We start from the raw sequence: 13,379 nt of genomic DNA on the forward strand, positions 1-13,379 counted from the left end.
GGGCGGATCTCAGAAGTGGATTTTACAATGCATCTTAAAGCAGCAAGTATCTGTGGAGAAAGAGACACTGATTAACATCAAAATATTAGAACTGCTCTGGATAAAACCCTAAAACTGCATTAACTTGAAACATTAATCCTCTTTTCAGGGATACAGCCTGGCCTGTTGAGTAGTTCCAACATTTTCTGTTTTGGTACCAAGTTGGAATTAAATGATCTTAGTAGTGGCTCAAATATTTGGTCTGAAACACCTAGGAACATAGGTTGAGAGCAAGTTAACTTCCAAGGGGGCTGGAGTCAATGGCTAACATCTAGTTGATGGAACCAGGTGGAGGGAGGGAACAAATCTGTGTATTTCTTACCATTCCCACAATGAACCGTCTGCCCCTAGCCTTCTGCACTGCCATCATTCCTCACTTTTCTGGTTCCAATTGCTTTCCAGCTTCCATCTCCATTTACCCTCCATTTCACCTACCTGGTTCCACAATTGCCTGTTATTTCCTTATCTATTTCTGCCTATTACCCAAAAGCCTCTTTCTCAAAATTCCTTCCTTCCCCCATATGACTTTATCTGCCCATCATCACTTCTTCACTTGGCTCCACTTATCACCTACCAGCCTTTACCATCTCACTCCTCTCTCTCATATACTTATATTGGTTATCTTCTCTCTATAATCTCAATTCTGATGCAGGGTCTCAACCCCAAATACCAACCATCCCTCTGCCTCCACAGATGCTGCTTAACCTGCTGTTCCCCCAGCTGTTTGATTTTGGCCCTAAATATTTGAAGTAAGACATTTATAACTTGTATGTAAATTCTCATGCAATAAAAGCTAACATCCTATTTCCTTTCAAAGACATGCTATACCTGCATGACTTTTGATACATCTTTTCCTGTACTATGATGCCAATTTTTATATTTTTGCTGCTGCAAAGTGCTTGGGGATATTTTAGTATGTTGACGATGCAGTGTAAATAAACAGAGGTTAGAATTGTATTGCTGTTTGTATGGTTGTGCTGTGCCCAATTTGTTGTAATTTCATTACAACAGGAGCAACTCTGGAATGACTGTGAACTTCTGAAGTCTCCTGAAACTGAATACTAGAATGGATTTAATTTTCTCATCCATCACAGGGCGTGCTTGAAAGCCATTTCAGACAAATTGTCATGAGAAAATGTTAGAACACAATAGTGGAATAACATTAGAATAATTGTGTTTGAAATTCATCGTTTAATATCATCTTCATAGGTGACATGACAGACATGATTGAAAAAATGGCATCTGGATGCCTGCCAGTTGGACAAGGAGACCCAAATCTACGAGGACGGCCACATACTGGGCATGTGGATGAAGAGGAATTGTTTCGTTCTTTTGCAAAGCTACCGCGGAAAAGCGAGAAACATCCTCAACCTTCCAAAAGTCATCTTGTAAATAGTATGGAAGGTCATCTGAATCACCGACAAACGAAATGCCACTTACACAAAACTCCAGATAAGAAACTCATTGACAGTGATAGTAGCCTAGAAATTGAGGAATCTTCGCAAAGTGGTACAGGTGAGATATTCAAAGTGGAATCTCATCTGTGTTTTTCAAAGAAACCAGATTTAATTGTTCCAAATGTTTAATTACATCTTGAAAGATGGTGGCTATTTTCTTGATGAAAGTGGTGTGATGGAGAGAACTTGCTGACGAATTAGTCAAAACTTATGATTCTTTTCTCCAAACTTTAAACTTTATTACGTGTAATTACTGAATTAATGTACATAAATTGATCATGAACTTCCAATTGCCATGTCATTTGATATTTATGGTGTTTAGTTTAGTTTAGAGATGCAGCACAGAAAGATGCCCTTTGGCTTACCAGCGATTAACCTCACATTTACACGATTCTACACACACTAGGGACAATTTATAATTTTACCAAGCCGATTAGCCTACAAACCTGTATATCTTTGGAGTGTGAGAGGAAACCAGGGGAAAACCCACGCAGGTCACGGGGAGAACGTACAAACTCCGTACAGACAGCACCCGATGTCAGGATCGAACCCGGTTCTCTGGTGCTGTAAGACAGCAACTATAGTGTGACACGTGGAAGTTACAACTGAAAGATTATGGTATGACAAGTTTAGATCCTTTTTGATATTTTACTAGATCTAAAATTTTATTTCAGTTCTATTTTACTGGAACTGAAATTGGGGAGAAATGAACGACACAACAAAAATAGAAACTACTGTAGCTAAAAGGGGAGAATTCTAATATCTATATTACTAAAAGTTTGTTCTTGACCGGTTTTGGCCATCTCTGCTGCGATTTCCGAGAGAACGCCGCCACCTACGGCCGTCATTTTTGGCCACCTTGCTCAGAGCCCCCCTCCGCCGCATGTGTGTCGAGGATTTTTCCCGTCGATTAAAAATGCCAGATATTAATGTTTTTACAAAAATTCCCCATTCTCTCTGCTGCCCCCGCTGGCGGCAGGGGGGAGGGACTATAAAACCAGGAAGTGGTGTGCCACACAGTCTCTTCAAGACGGAGGAAGGCAGAGGGTCACGTTTCTCTGAGCTGTGGATAACACTGAACACATGTCTACTCAAATGTAAGTGCCCTTAGTGGTTCTAAAATGCTTGCAGAATGTGTCTATTGGTTCTAAAGCTTGCAAAGAAGTGTCTATTGGTTCTAAAGCTTGCAAAAAAAAGTCTATTGGTTCTAAAGCTTGCAAAAAGTGTCTATTGGTTCTAAAGTTTGCAAAAAAATGTCTATTGGTTCTAAAGCTTGCAAAAATATGTCTATTGGTTCTAAAGCTTGCAAAAAATGTCTATTGGTTCTAAAGCTTGCAAAAAAATGTCTATTGGTTCTAAAGCTTGCAAAAAAAGTCTATTGGTTCTAAAGCTTGCAAAAAAAGTCTATTGGTTCTAAAGAATGTCTATTGCTTCTAAAGCTTGCAAAAAGTGTCTCTATTGCTTCTAAAGCTTGCAAAAAAAATGTCTTGCAAAAAGCTTGCAAAAAAATGTCTATTGGTTCTAAAGCTTGCAAAAAAATGTCTATTGGTTCTAAAGCTTGCAAAAAGTGTCTCTATTGGTTCTAAAGCTTGCAAAAAATGTCTATTGGTTCTAAAATGGTTCATACTAGCGCTCCAGAAATCCCCCCTCCCCCTCCCCTGGTTGGCTTGGCTTGGGTGTGTCTTGAAATTGAAAGGCACTACTTACTGCAAATGGTGGATTGGATGCTTTGGCTTGAATTTGAAAGGCACTACTTACTGCAAATGGTGGCTTGGGAGCTTTGACTTGAAGTTGAAATGCACTACTTCCTGCAAATGATGGCGTGGGTGTGGCTTGAAGTTGAAAGGCACTACTTACTGCAAATGGGGGGCGTGGGTGCATTGGCTTGAAATTGAAAGACACTACTTACTGCAAATGGTGGCTTGAAGTTGAAATGCACTACTTACTGCAAATGGTGGCTTGGGTGCTTTGGCTTGCAGTTGAAAGGCAGCACTTACTGCAAATGGTGGCTTGGGTGCAATGACTTGAAGTTGAAAGGCACTATTACTGCGAATGGTGGCTTGGTTGCGTTGGCTTGAAGTTGAAAGGCACTACTTACTGTAAATGATGGCTTGGGTGTGGCTTGAAGTTGAAAGGCACTACTTACTGCAAATGGTGGCTTGGGTGTGGCTTGAAGTTGAAAGGCACTACTTACTGCAAATGGTGGCTTGGGTGTGGCTTGAAGTTGAAAGGCACTACTTACTGCAGATGGTGGCTTGGGTGCAATGGCTTGAAGTTAAAATGCACTACTTACTGAAAATGGGGGCATGGGTGCACTTGCCTTGAAGTTGAAAGGCACTACTTACTGCAAATGGTGGCTTGGGTGCTTTGGCTTTAAGTTGAAAGGCACTACTTACTGCAAATTGTAGCTTGGGTGCTTTGGCATTACGTTGAAAGGCACTGCAAATGGTGGCATGAATTTGAAAGGCACCTCTTACTGCTAATGGTGGCTTGGGTGTGAAGTTGAAAGCCACTACATACTACAAATGGTGGCATGGATGCAATGGCTTGAAGTTAAAAGGCGTTACTTACTGCAAATGGTGGCTTGGATGCATTGGCTTGAAGTTGAAAGGCACCACTTACTGCAAATGGTGGCATGAAGTTGAAATGCACTACTTACTGCAAATGGTGGCTTGGGTGCTTTGGCTTGAAGTTAAAAGGCACTACTGTAAATGCACTTCCTGTTTGCACTGTATATTGATTTTAGATAAAACGCTACCACTTACGGCTGTGATTTTTGGCCATCTTACTCGGTCTCCCTCCGCTGAGCAGGTGCAGAGAATTCTTCCCATCAATGAAAAATAAAAGTGTTATTAGTTTTTTTTTAAATGTTGAGAATCTCTCTCCTGTCAATCACTCCATGAAAGCCACACCTTTTCCGGTGAGGGGGGAGGGGTTAGAAAACCCAGAAATGTGGGTGTGGCTCAGTCCCTGCAAGATGGAGGAGGGAGAGGTCACGACTCGCTGCCTTTAGTGGCTTTGCACCCTACTTCAAATGGTATGAAACTGCACTTGAATTTGGTGGCCTTGCACCCTGGTTAAAATAGAATTTCAAGGATTAGCCGTGAGTCAACTACCAGCCCACGAGCCGTGAGTGAGTGAGTTGCCAGCACAACAGGCTTGATTGAAGGAGACGCCAGCCCAAGAATCCATTTGGCGCACAATTTGCATACTAGCCCTCTGGAAACCAGTCCCTTCAGCCCACAACACCCATACTTGCTCCAGAAAGCCCCCCCCCCTGCCAACTGGCCTTCAATATTAGAATTGGTGGAGAGGTGGAATATTGCGTTGGATGACCAGCCCTCCTGTGTGACGCAGGGACCCAACGGGTCCCACTTAGTCTAGTTTTTACTTAAATTAAATTTGTGTTGTGTTTTAGGACAAAGAGAATCTTTTGATAGCCAGCAATCGGGGTGTGGTGAAGAAGAGTTAAACGTAACAAACCTGGACAGAACGTTCATCACAAGTCCACAAAAGAAAGCTCAAAAGGTGCGTTACAGTCTTGGGCACACTTATAGAATTGCTTCATGTCAATTTTTGTCCTGTATAATTTCAAGTTTTTTGTCTTAATTAATTGAAGATCACAGTAGAAACACCTTGCAATGAGAAAACATTTAGAACTTTTCAAGGTAAAGATTACGATACCATACTATAAGATAGAACTTTATTTATCCCAGAAAGGAAATTGGTCTGTCAACAGTCATAAAACGCAACAAGATACATGAAACATGTAATTAAAGTGATGTGGAAAATCCAGGTTTGGGGATATGCAAAGATGGGGGGGTGGGGTGGGGGGAAGGGGAGTTAGTCTACCACACGACAGAAGTGGGAGGAGTTGAACAGTTTGAAAGTCACAAGGAAAAATAATCTCCTGTGGCATTTTGTGCTGGATCTTGGTGGAACCAGTCTGTTGCTGAAGGTGCCCTTCGGGTTGACCAGTTTGTCATGAAGGGGGTGAGCTGTATTGTCCAAGATACTTCACAGTTTGAGCATCCTCCCCTCCAAGACCATCCAACTCCATCCCCAGGACGGAGCCAGCCTTCCTGATGAGCTTGTTAATTCTGTTGACGTCCGCGGCCTTCGCCCTGCTACCCAGCACACGACAGCAAAGAAGATCGAACTGGTCACCACCGATTGATAGAATATCTGCAGCACCTTACTGCAGATGTTGAAAGAGTGGAGCCTCCTCAGTAAGTACAGAAGGCTCTTTCCCTTCTTATACAATGCCTCAACATTCCTGGACCAGTCCAGTTTACTCTCCAGGTAAACTCTAAGGTAGTTGTACTCCATGATAAACTGCACATCCACACCCTTGATGGAGATAGGGGACAGGGGTGTTCCTCTCCTAAAGTACACCATTAACTCCTTGTCGGTGTTGAGCTGCAGGTGAGTCAGCCCACACCACTCAACAAAGTCGTTGACTACACCTCTGTATTCAGCTTCCCTCCCCTCACTGACGCAGCCCACAAATGCAGAGTCATTCGAAAACATCTGCAGGTAGCAGGAGTCTGCGTTGTATCTGAAGTCCGAGGTATGGATGGTGAACAGGAAGGGAGAAAGGACCATCCCCTGTGTTGCTCACTACCGTGTCTGAGACACAGTTCTGTCGCCTGACATCCTGTGGTTGTCCAGTCAGGTAGTTGGTGATCCAGGACACCAATGGAGCATCCGTCTGCATCTTCGTCAGTTTGCTCCCTAGCAGTGCGGGCCAGATGGTGTTCAAAGCACTGGACAAGTAAAAAAACATGACTCTCACAGTGCTTCCCAGCTTATCCAGGTAAGCATAGGAAGGATGGAGCAGGTGGATGGCGGCGTCCTCAACTCCCATCTTTGTTTGGTAAGCGAACTGTGATTATATTAACTCACTTGAACTTGAACTTGATATTAGCGATTATAACAATTAATTGTTATTTAATGGAGGTGTAAAGAAAAAAAACTTACATGAATACTTCTTCCATACAAGGCAATGTTACAAAAATATTAAGTAATGAAGAAAAGTTAGGAAAATATGTCAGCTTTTAAATTATCAATTACATTCTAATATTTACCCAGTTACTTCTCATCTTGGCTTATCTTAATGAATCGCTAGGTATGAATGGCCAGTCATGGTTATGGTATTTCGTGCTACCTACTCATGTCTGCCTGGTTCTAAACACTGGGAAAATAACATTCCTAACCATTGTTGTCTGATGTAATTTTCTTCAAAATAACCATTCAATTCTTGACCTTACTCGAAATTGACATTACTCAATGTGAAGAGTTCTCTGAAAAACAGCTTCAGCTGCTGGATATCTGAAATAAAAATTAGGGGATGCTGGAAATATTTTGCTGGACAGGTAGTTCATATTTTAAGTTGAGACACTCCATCAGGGTTTGAGAGTTTTCAGTAGCAGAGAAGGTGCGGGAGTGATGAGTAGAAAGAAGAGAATATCTCTGACAGGCCAAGACCAAATGCGTTCATATGACAATTATAATCAGACTATGCTTTTTCTCTGTTGCTTCTAGCAGGCCTGTGGGACGTGCCCAGCAGGCCAGACAATACAAATAAAAAGAAAAGAAAGATCCCAAATCACAGATGGATGCCTGGCATAAATTGCCAAATCTGATACAAACAGAAAGAGTGAGTTACCTAAACCTAGAGAAATTGATATTGAGTCCAAAAGATTGTAATGTGCTATGGTAGAAAATAAAGTGTTTTTCATCACGTTTGAGTTGATTCTCATTGTAGCAGTGCAGGACGCCACAGTGGGAGTGGGATGGGGAATTACAGTAGGAGTGGGATGTAGACTGAATGCAGATGCTCCACAAGCAAACACCCAATCTGTGTTTGTTTTTTTTCCAATATAATAGACACCAGATGTACTGTACTAAATTGTAAAAAGTGCAAGTGAATCGCTGCTTCACCTGGAAGACTGATTGGGGTAACTGAAAGACAGTTTCAAAGGGGACGGTAACTTTAAGGTGCTGAAAGTAAAGTGGAGTAGATGTCTGGTGGAATAATCTTGCTGGAGATGGCAGAAGCTATAAAGTGATTCCTTGGCAACTCCTTGGATGCTCTTCTGTTCTCACCAACAATTCCCCATTTTATGCAACGCCTGACCTATTCCACAATCTGTTGATTTCAGAGGAGCTGTGTTCAGGAGTGACCCTGAGCTTCTGGATGCCTCACAGTTTAACTTCCACTCTGACCTGTCTATCTGAGGTCTCCTGTACTGTAACAATGAGGTCCAACTGAAGCTTGAGGAACAAAATCTCATCTTCTACCAGGGCAGATGTTCCTTCTGGACTCGGTATCGAATTTTCTAACCAAGCAACTTGCTTCTTATTTCTGTCTACATCAGAATTGACCATTTCTGCCAGTGATCCTTTTGTGATTTTGGCTGTGTATTTATCTATTCATTAGCATGGTCTGGCCTGCTGGGTGTGTCGTGCTATTGGCAACACAAACAGAAACATAATAAAATTCTGAATGCCACATTTATTCATTTTGTCTCAGTCGATCAGATATATTCCCTTTGTTCCACCCATCCCTCTCCAGCAATTGAAAACTAACTTGTTATATACTATGCAATGAAAACTAACTTGTTTTCTCTCTTTCTCGGTTCTGATGAAGGGTCTCAGACTTGAAATGAGAACTATTACTCTTTCCACTGATGCTGCCTATCTGCTTAGTGTTTCCAGAGTATTCTTTGAACAGCTCAAATTTACTGTGAACAATATGAAGGGAATTTGCAATATATATAATATATATATATATATATATATATATATAGACACACACATATATAGACACATAGACTGAGTGCGCCGCTGGCAGAAAAGCTAAATTGCTTCTTCTCCCGCTTTGAAACATCACAACAGCAGCACTCACCTGCTACAGCCCTGTTCCCACCCTCACCTGGCTCCTGTACTACCCCACTCACTGTCGGGGAACACGATGTCAGACGGGTGCTCCTGGCAGTGAACCCCAAGAAGGCTACCGGCCCAGATGGAGTCCCTGGTAAGGTGCTCAAAGCGTGCGCCCACCAGCTCACTGCCATCTTCACCAGAATTTTCAATCTCTCCCTGGCCCAGGCAGTTATTCCGTCCTGCCTAAAATCAGCCACAATCGTCCCTGTGCCGAAGAAGTCTCCCATCACCAGCCTTAATGACTACCGTCCTGTTGCCCTCACTCCGGTAATCACGAAGTGCTTCGAGAGATTGGTCCTCCAGCACATCAAGGACTATCTACCACCAGACTTCGACCCCCACCAATTCGCTTATCGCCAAAACAGATCTACAGAAGACGCCATCACCGTAGCTCTCCACTCTGTGCTGAGCCATCTGGAGCAGGGGCAGAGCTACGTCCGGATGCTCTTTGTGGATTTTAGTTCAGCCTTTAACACAATCATCCCGGACATTCTCATTGGTAAACTGGTCACTCTCGGCCTCCCCACTGTCACATGTGCCTGGATTAAGGATTTCCTCACAAACCGGCCCCAGACTGTGAGACTTGGCCCCCACCTCTCCTCCACTCGCAGGTTGAGTACCGGTTCCCCACAGGGCTGTGTGCTAAGCCCCCTCTTATACTGTCTCTACACCTACGACTGTAGTCCGGCCCACAACAACAACCGCATCGTCAAATTTGCTGACGACACTACTGTGGTCGGACTTATTTCAAAGGGAGATGAGGCAGCCTACAGAGAGGAAGTCCTGAAGTTGACAACCTGGTGCTCAGAAAACAATCTGGCTCTGAACACCAGGAAAACAAAAGAGCTCATTGTCGACTTCAGGAGGCACAGCACCGACTTAGTCCCCCTACACATTAACGGCGAGTGTGTGGAGAGGGTCAACACCTTCCGGTTTCTCGGCGTCCATATCGCGGCTGACATCTCCTGGACGGACAACACGACAGTGGTCATCAAGAAGGCTCAGCAGCGGCTGCACTTCCTGAGGGTCCTCAGGAAGCACAACCTGGACTCTAACCTGCTGCTGACCTTCTACCGCTCGTCCATCGAGAGCCTGCTGACATACTGCATTACAGCATGGTATGGCAGCTGCACCATGGCAGACAGGGAGAGGCTTCAGAGGGTAACCAGGACAGCGCAGAGGATCATTGGTTGCCCTCTCCCCTCCCTGATGGACATCTACACCTCCCGCTGCCTTAGCAGGGCAAAGAAGATCACCAAAGACAGCTCCCATCCTGCGTTTGGACTGTTCGACCTGCTGCCCTCTGGAAGGCGCTATAGGTGCATCAAATCCAGGACAAACAGACTCAGGAATAGCTGCTTCCCGAGAATTATATCTACCATGAATTCAAATCCACACATGCACTGACTACACCACCCAACACGGACTTCCATCTGTATATATGTATATATGTATGTTGCGCCGTAGAATTTGTGCACCTATTCCCCCCCCCCCATCTCCCTTCTGTTTTGTTTTTCTGTTTCTTGTTTTTTGTGTAAAATTGTATGTATGCACTGAGTACGAGCAGCTTTCAGTTTCACTGTACATGTATAGTGACAATAAATGGCATATCCATATCCATATCCATCCACACACAGAGTGCATTATTTCATTTCAAACTACATTGGAAAAACTCCAAAGGCAGATTTTATGATAAAACCCATTTCCAAAGTGCCAAACTTTGGATATAGTGTGGAGCTATATACAATGCTGTTATAGTGGGGGGTTTGGTCATATAATATGAAACTGCTGAACTAATTGTCACTGAGAATTATAGATTGGTTTGGGGTACAGTTTCAAACCTGGCCACTGAGTGTCGCTCTGAAGCAGCATTCCAACTTAGCGTAACCAAGCAGTTGGATTGATAATTAATGTTTCAATGCTCTGCACCCTTATGGCCCTGATAGACCACCTCATCCAATGTAAGCAGCGGTCCTTCTCTGCAGCATCCAGCTCCAGAAGGCTCTGTGAGTTTAAAATCCACTTCCAGGAACCTATGGTCAAACTTCTCACCCTATGAGGTTGTCGATCCAAAATGTTGACCATTCCTTACTACCCACAGTTCGCTGACTTCTTCTAGCAGATTGTTCCTCCAGATTCCAGTATCGAAAGTCACTCGTGTCTCCTCTCCTTCTCAACCTTGCATCTCTTAGTGTTGTGCCCTATTAATTTACATATTAACTTTATCCATCGTGAAAATTGTCAACAATTGCTGGCGACTGCTGCTTGAGCCAGTGCCACTTTCTCAAAAGAAGCTGTGATTGTTCCTATCAATTATTTGCCTCTAGTTGGTAGATATGAATAGTTTTTAATTTCCGATAGCACAACTCTCACTTCAACATTAGGCGGATTTTCTCAGATGCTGCCCATTGTCCTTCCACCAATGACAACAAGAGTGGTGTGACACACAGACTCAGAATTGCTTCCCTGCATTACATTTTAGCAATTCCCTCTGGTCCCTTCCCTCATAGTAAGATGGTCCAGAATATTAAGATACTTAAGATCTATGATTCAGAACTGGCTAACCCAGAGAACAGAGAGGGTGCCATACTGGCTGGAGATCGGTGACCAGTAGACAAAAATGTAGATGGGTTGTAGTCATAGGGTCCTACTACACAGAAACAGGCTCTATGGCCCAAATTATTCATGCCAACCAAGATCCCCATCCAAGCTAGTCTGATTTTCCAACGGTTGGCCCAGATCAATCTAAACCATGTCTGTCCATGTAGTTGCCCAGGTTTCTTTTAAATGGTGTTATAGTACGTGCCTCAACAACCTCTTCTGGCAGCTTGTTCCATATGCCCCTCACATTCCTACCAAATCTTGCTTCTCTCACTTTAAACCTATATTCCCCTACTCTGGGTAAAAGACTGCATTCCTCTCATGGCTTTATACACCTCTTTAAGATTACCCCTTAGTCTTCTGAGCTCCAAGGAATAGCGTCCTAGCTTGCCTAATCTTTCCCTATAGCCCAGGCGCTCGAGTCCTGGCAACATCCTTATCAATCTTCCCAGCCCTCTTTCTAGGCTTATGACATCCTTCCTATAGCAGGGTGGCTAAAACTGAACACAGTACTCTAAATATGACCTCACCAACGTATTATACATCTGTAAGATAACAGCCCAACTTCTATATTCAATATGTGTAGGAAGGAACTGTAGATGCTTGTTTAAACCAAAGATAGACACAAAATGCTGGGGTAACTGGGGACAGGCAGTATCTCTGGAGAGAAGGAATGGGTGACATTTCGGACAGTCCGAAGAAGGCGTGAGGCATATATAGGGTAGACATCAGAACTTATCCCAGGGTGGAAATGTTAAGGCTATAGGGCATTGTTTTAAGTTTACAAGACGAAGATCTAAAGGAGATGTGCGGGGCAAATCTTTTACACAAATAATTATATTTATTTTAAATGCACTGCTAGTGAAGGTCGTAGAAAGAGTGGCATTTAAGAGGCTTTTAGATAGGCACATGAATGGACAGATGAACATCTGCAGGCAGATGAGATCAGTTTAACTTGGTATTATGTTTGGCACAGACAATGTGGGCTGAAGAACCTGTTTCTGTGCAGTACTGTTCTGTGTTCAATCCTGGAACAAATCTAACTTCACACCCAAGCTAAAGTCTTTAACTTTCTCCATATCCACAGATTAACCATATGCACGAGTCATTATATAGTACTTGCACGGCAACTGTAACAGAGATTAGGTTCTCGATCAGTATAGTTTACCTTCATTCTCAATCAATTTATGAATTATTGAGATGCATTTGTTTTATTTCAACATATTTAACCGAGTCCTTTCAAGCACAAACTTTGAATTTTCATTCTTAACTGTAAATTTTGGTCAGATGAGAATTTGGTGCATTTATGTATTTTCAGGAAAAAGTTCAATCTGTTTCTACATCAGAGTCATCTTTCAATAAATCAGATGAATTTTTTACTCCTAATCCTGAACTGGTCTCACGTTACTCAGAAACTTCGACTAATGGAAACTATACTGAGAATCAATTTACCAAAGAGGTAAAATGTATATACTTTCCAGCTTTTATTGATACAAGAGTCGCTAAACGTGCTTCTTTACTCTTCCTAACCTTTAAGTAGGTTATTTTATTCACATCTTTTTACTTTTTCTTGCACCATTTTGTAATCTGGAATGAGGAACTTAAACTGTTAACACTTAGAAGCAGTTTTCTTCTTCCATTTCTAATGAAAGATCATCATCCAAAAATGCTAATTGTTTATCTATCCATAGATTCTGTGAGCTGAAGATGGGGAGAGTCAATAGATATTCCAAATTATGAGGGATTTTGATTCAAACATGAGAATATTTTTTTACTGGCAAAAGTGAATACTCAGAATAAATGTTTCATATTAGTTGCAAAAGAACCAGAGGGGAGTTGAGCATAAAGCTGTTAATGCAATAAGTTATTATGTTGGGAATAGTAGTGGAAGTAGATTTAACACTACTTTCAGAAGGGAATTATTAGATATAACTGTTCACCAGGAAAATATTGTGCAAAGGAGCTGACTGAAACTGCATATTTTCAGCTTTTATCCTTTTCTAGTGCATATCATCTCTTCTATACTCTGTGGATGCTTAACCATCAAAGTTTAGCGTCACCCGATCGCTACTTCATATACCTACTTTTTCATAATGTAAGGCCCTTGGCTCATCACATAGACTTCTTCAATAAAAACAAATTCCAGCCTTCACTATATGAAAAATAGGTGCTATTTAGCAACAAAACAAATAAACATATTAATCTACAGAACTGTTGGGACATTTACATTGTGAGAGAAACAGCAACTTTTCACTCCAGCTCAGCATGACATTGTGACAGCTATAGTTACAGGTTTTATAGAAAACATGTTAAATCCATATTTTGAAAACGTAC

At 42.3% G+C, this 13,379-nt stretch overlaps 1 protein-coding gene across 3 annotated transcripts in view; it reads left to right on the top strand.

Annotated features, from left to right (window-relative positions):
• The window catches only part of LOC129710570 (inactive serine/threonine-protein kinase TEX14-like), a 74,654-nt gene that overhangs the window by 48,452 nt on the left and 12,823 nt on the right, over positions 1 to 13,379 (top strand). For all 3 annotated transcript variants that reach the window (XM_055657669.1, XM_055657670.1, XM_055657668.1), the window contains exons 17-19: positions 1,249 to 1,554; positions 4,915 to 5,024; positions 12,364 to 12,504. In XM_055657669.1, coding sequence (XP_055513644.1) covers positions 1,249 to 1,554; positions 4,915 to 5,024; positions 12,364 to 12,504 — 557 coding nt within the window. The remainder of the gene's footprint in view (positions 1 to 1,248; positions 1,555 to 4,914; positions 5,025 to 12,363; positions 12,505 to 13,379) is intronic.

This window comes from Leucoraja erinacea, chromosome 28, assembly GCF_028641065.1.
Source record: "Leucoraja erinacea ecotype New England chromosome 28, Leri_hhj_1, whole genome shotgun sequence".
Classification (NCBI taxonomy): domain Eukaryota; kingdom Metazoa; phylum Chordata; class Chondrichthyes; order Rajiformes; family Rajidae; genus Leucoraja; species Leucoraja erinaceus.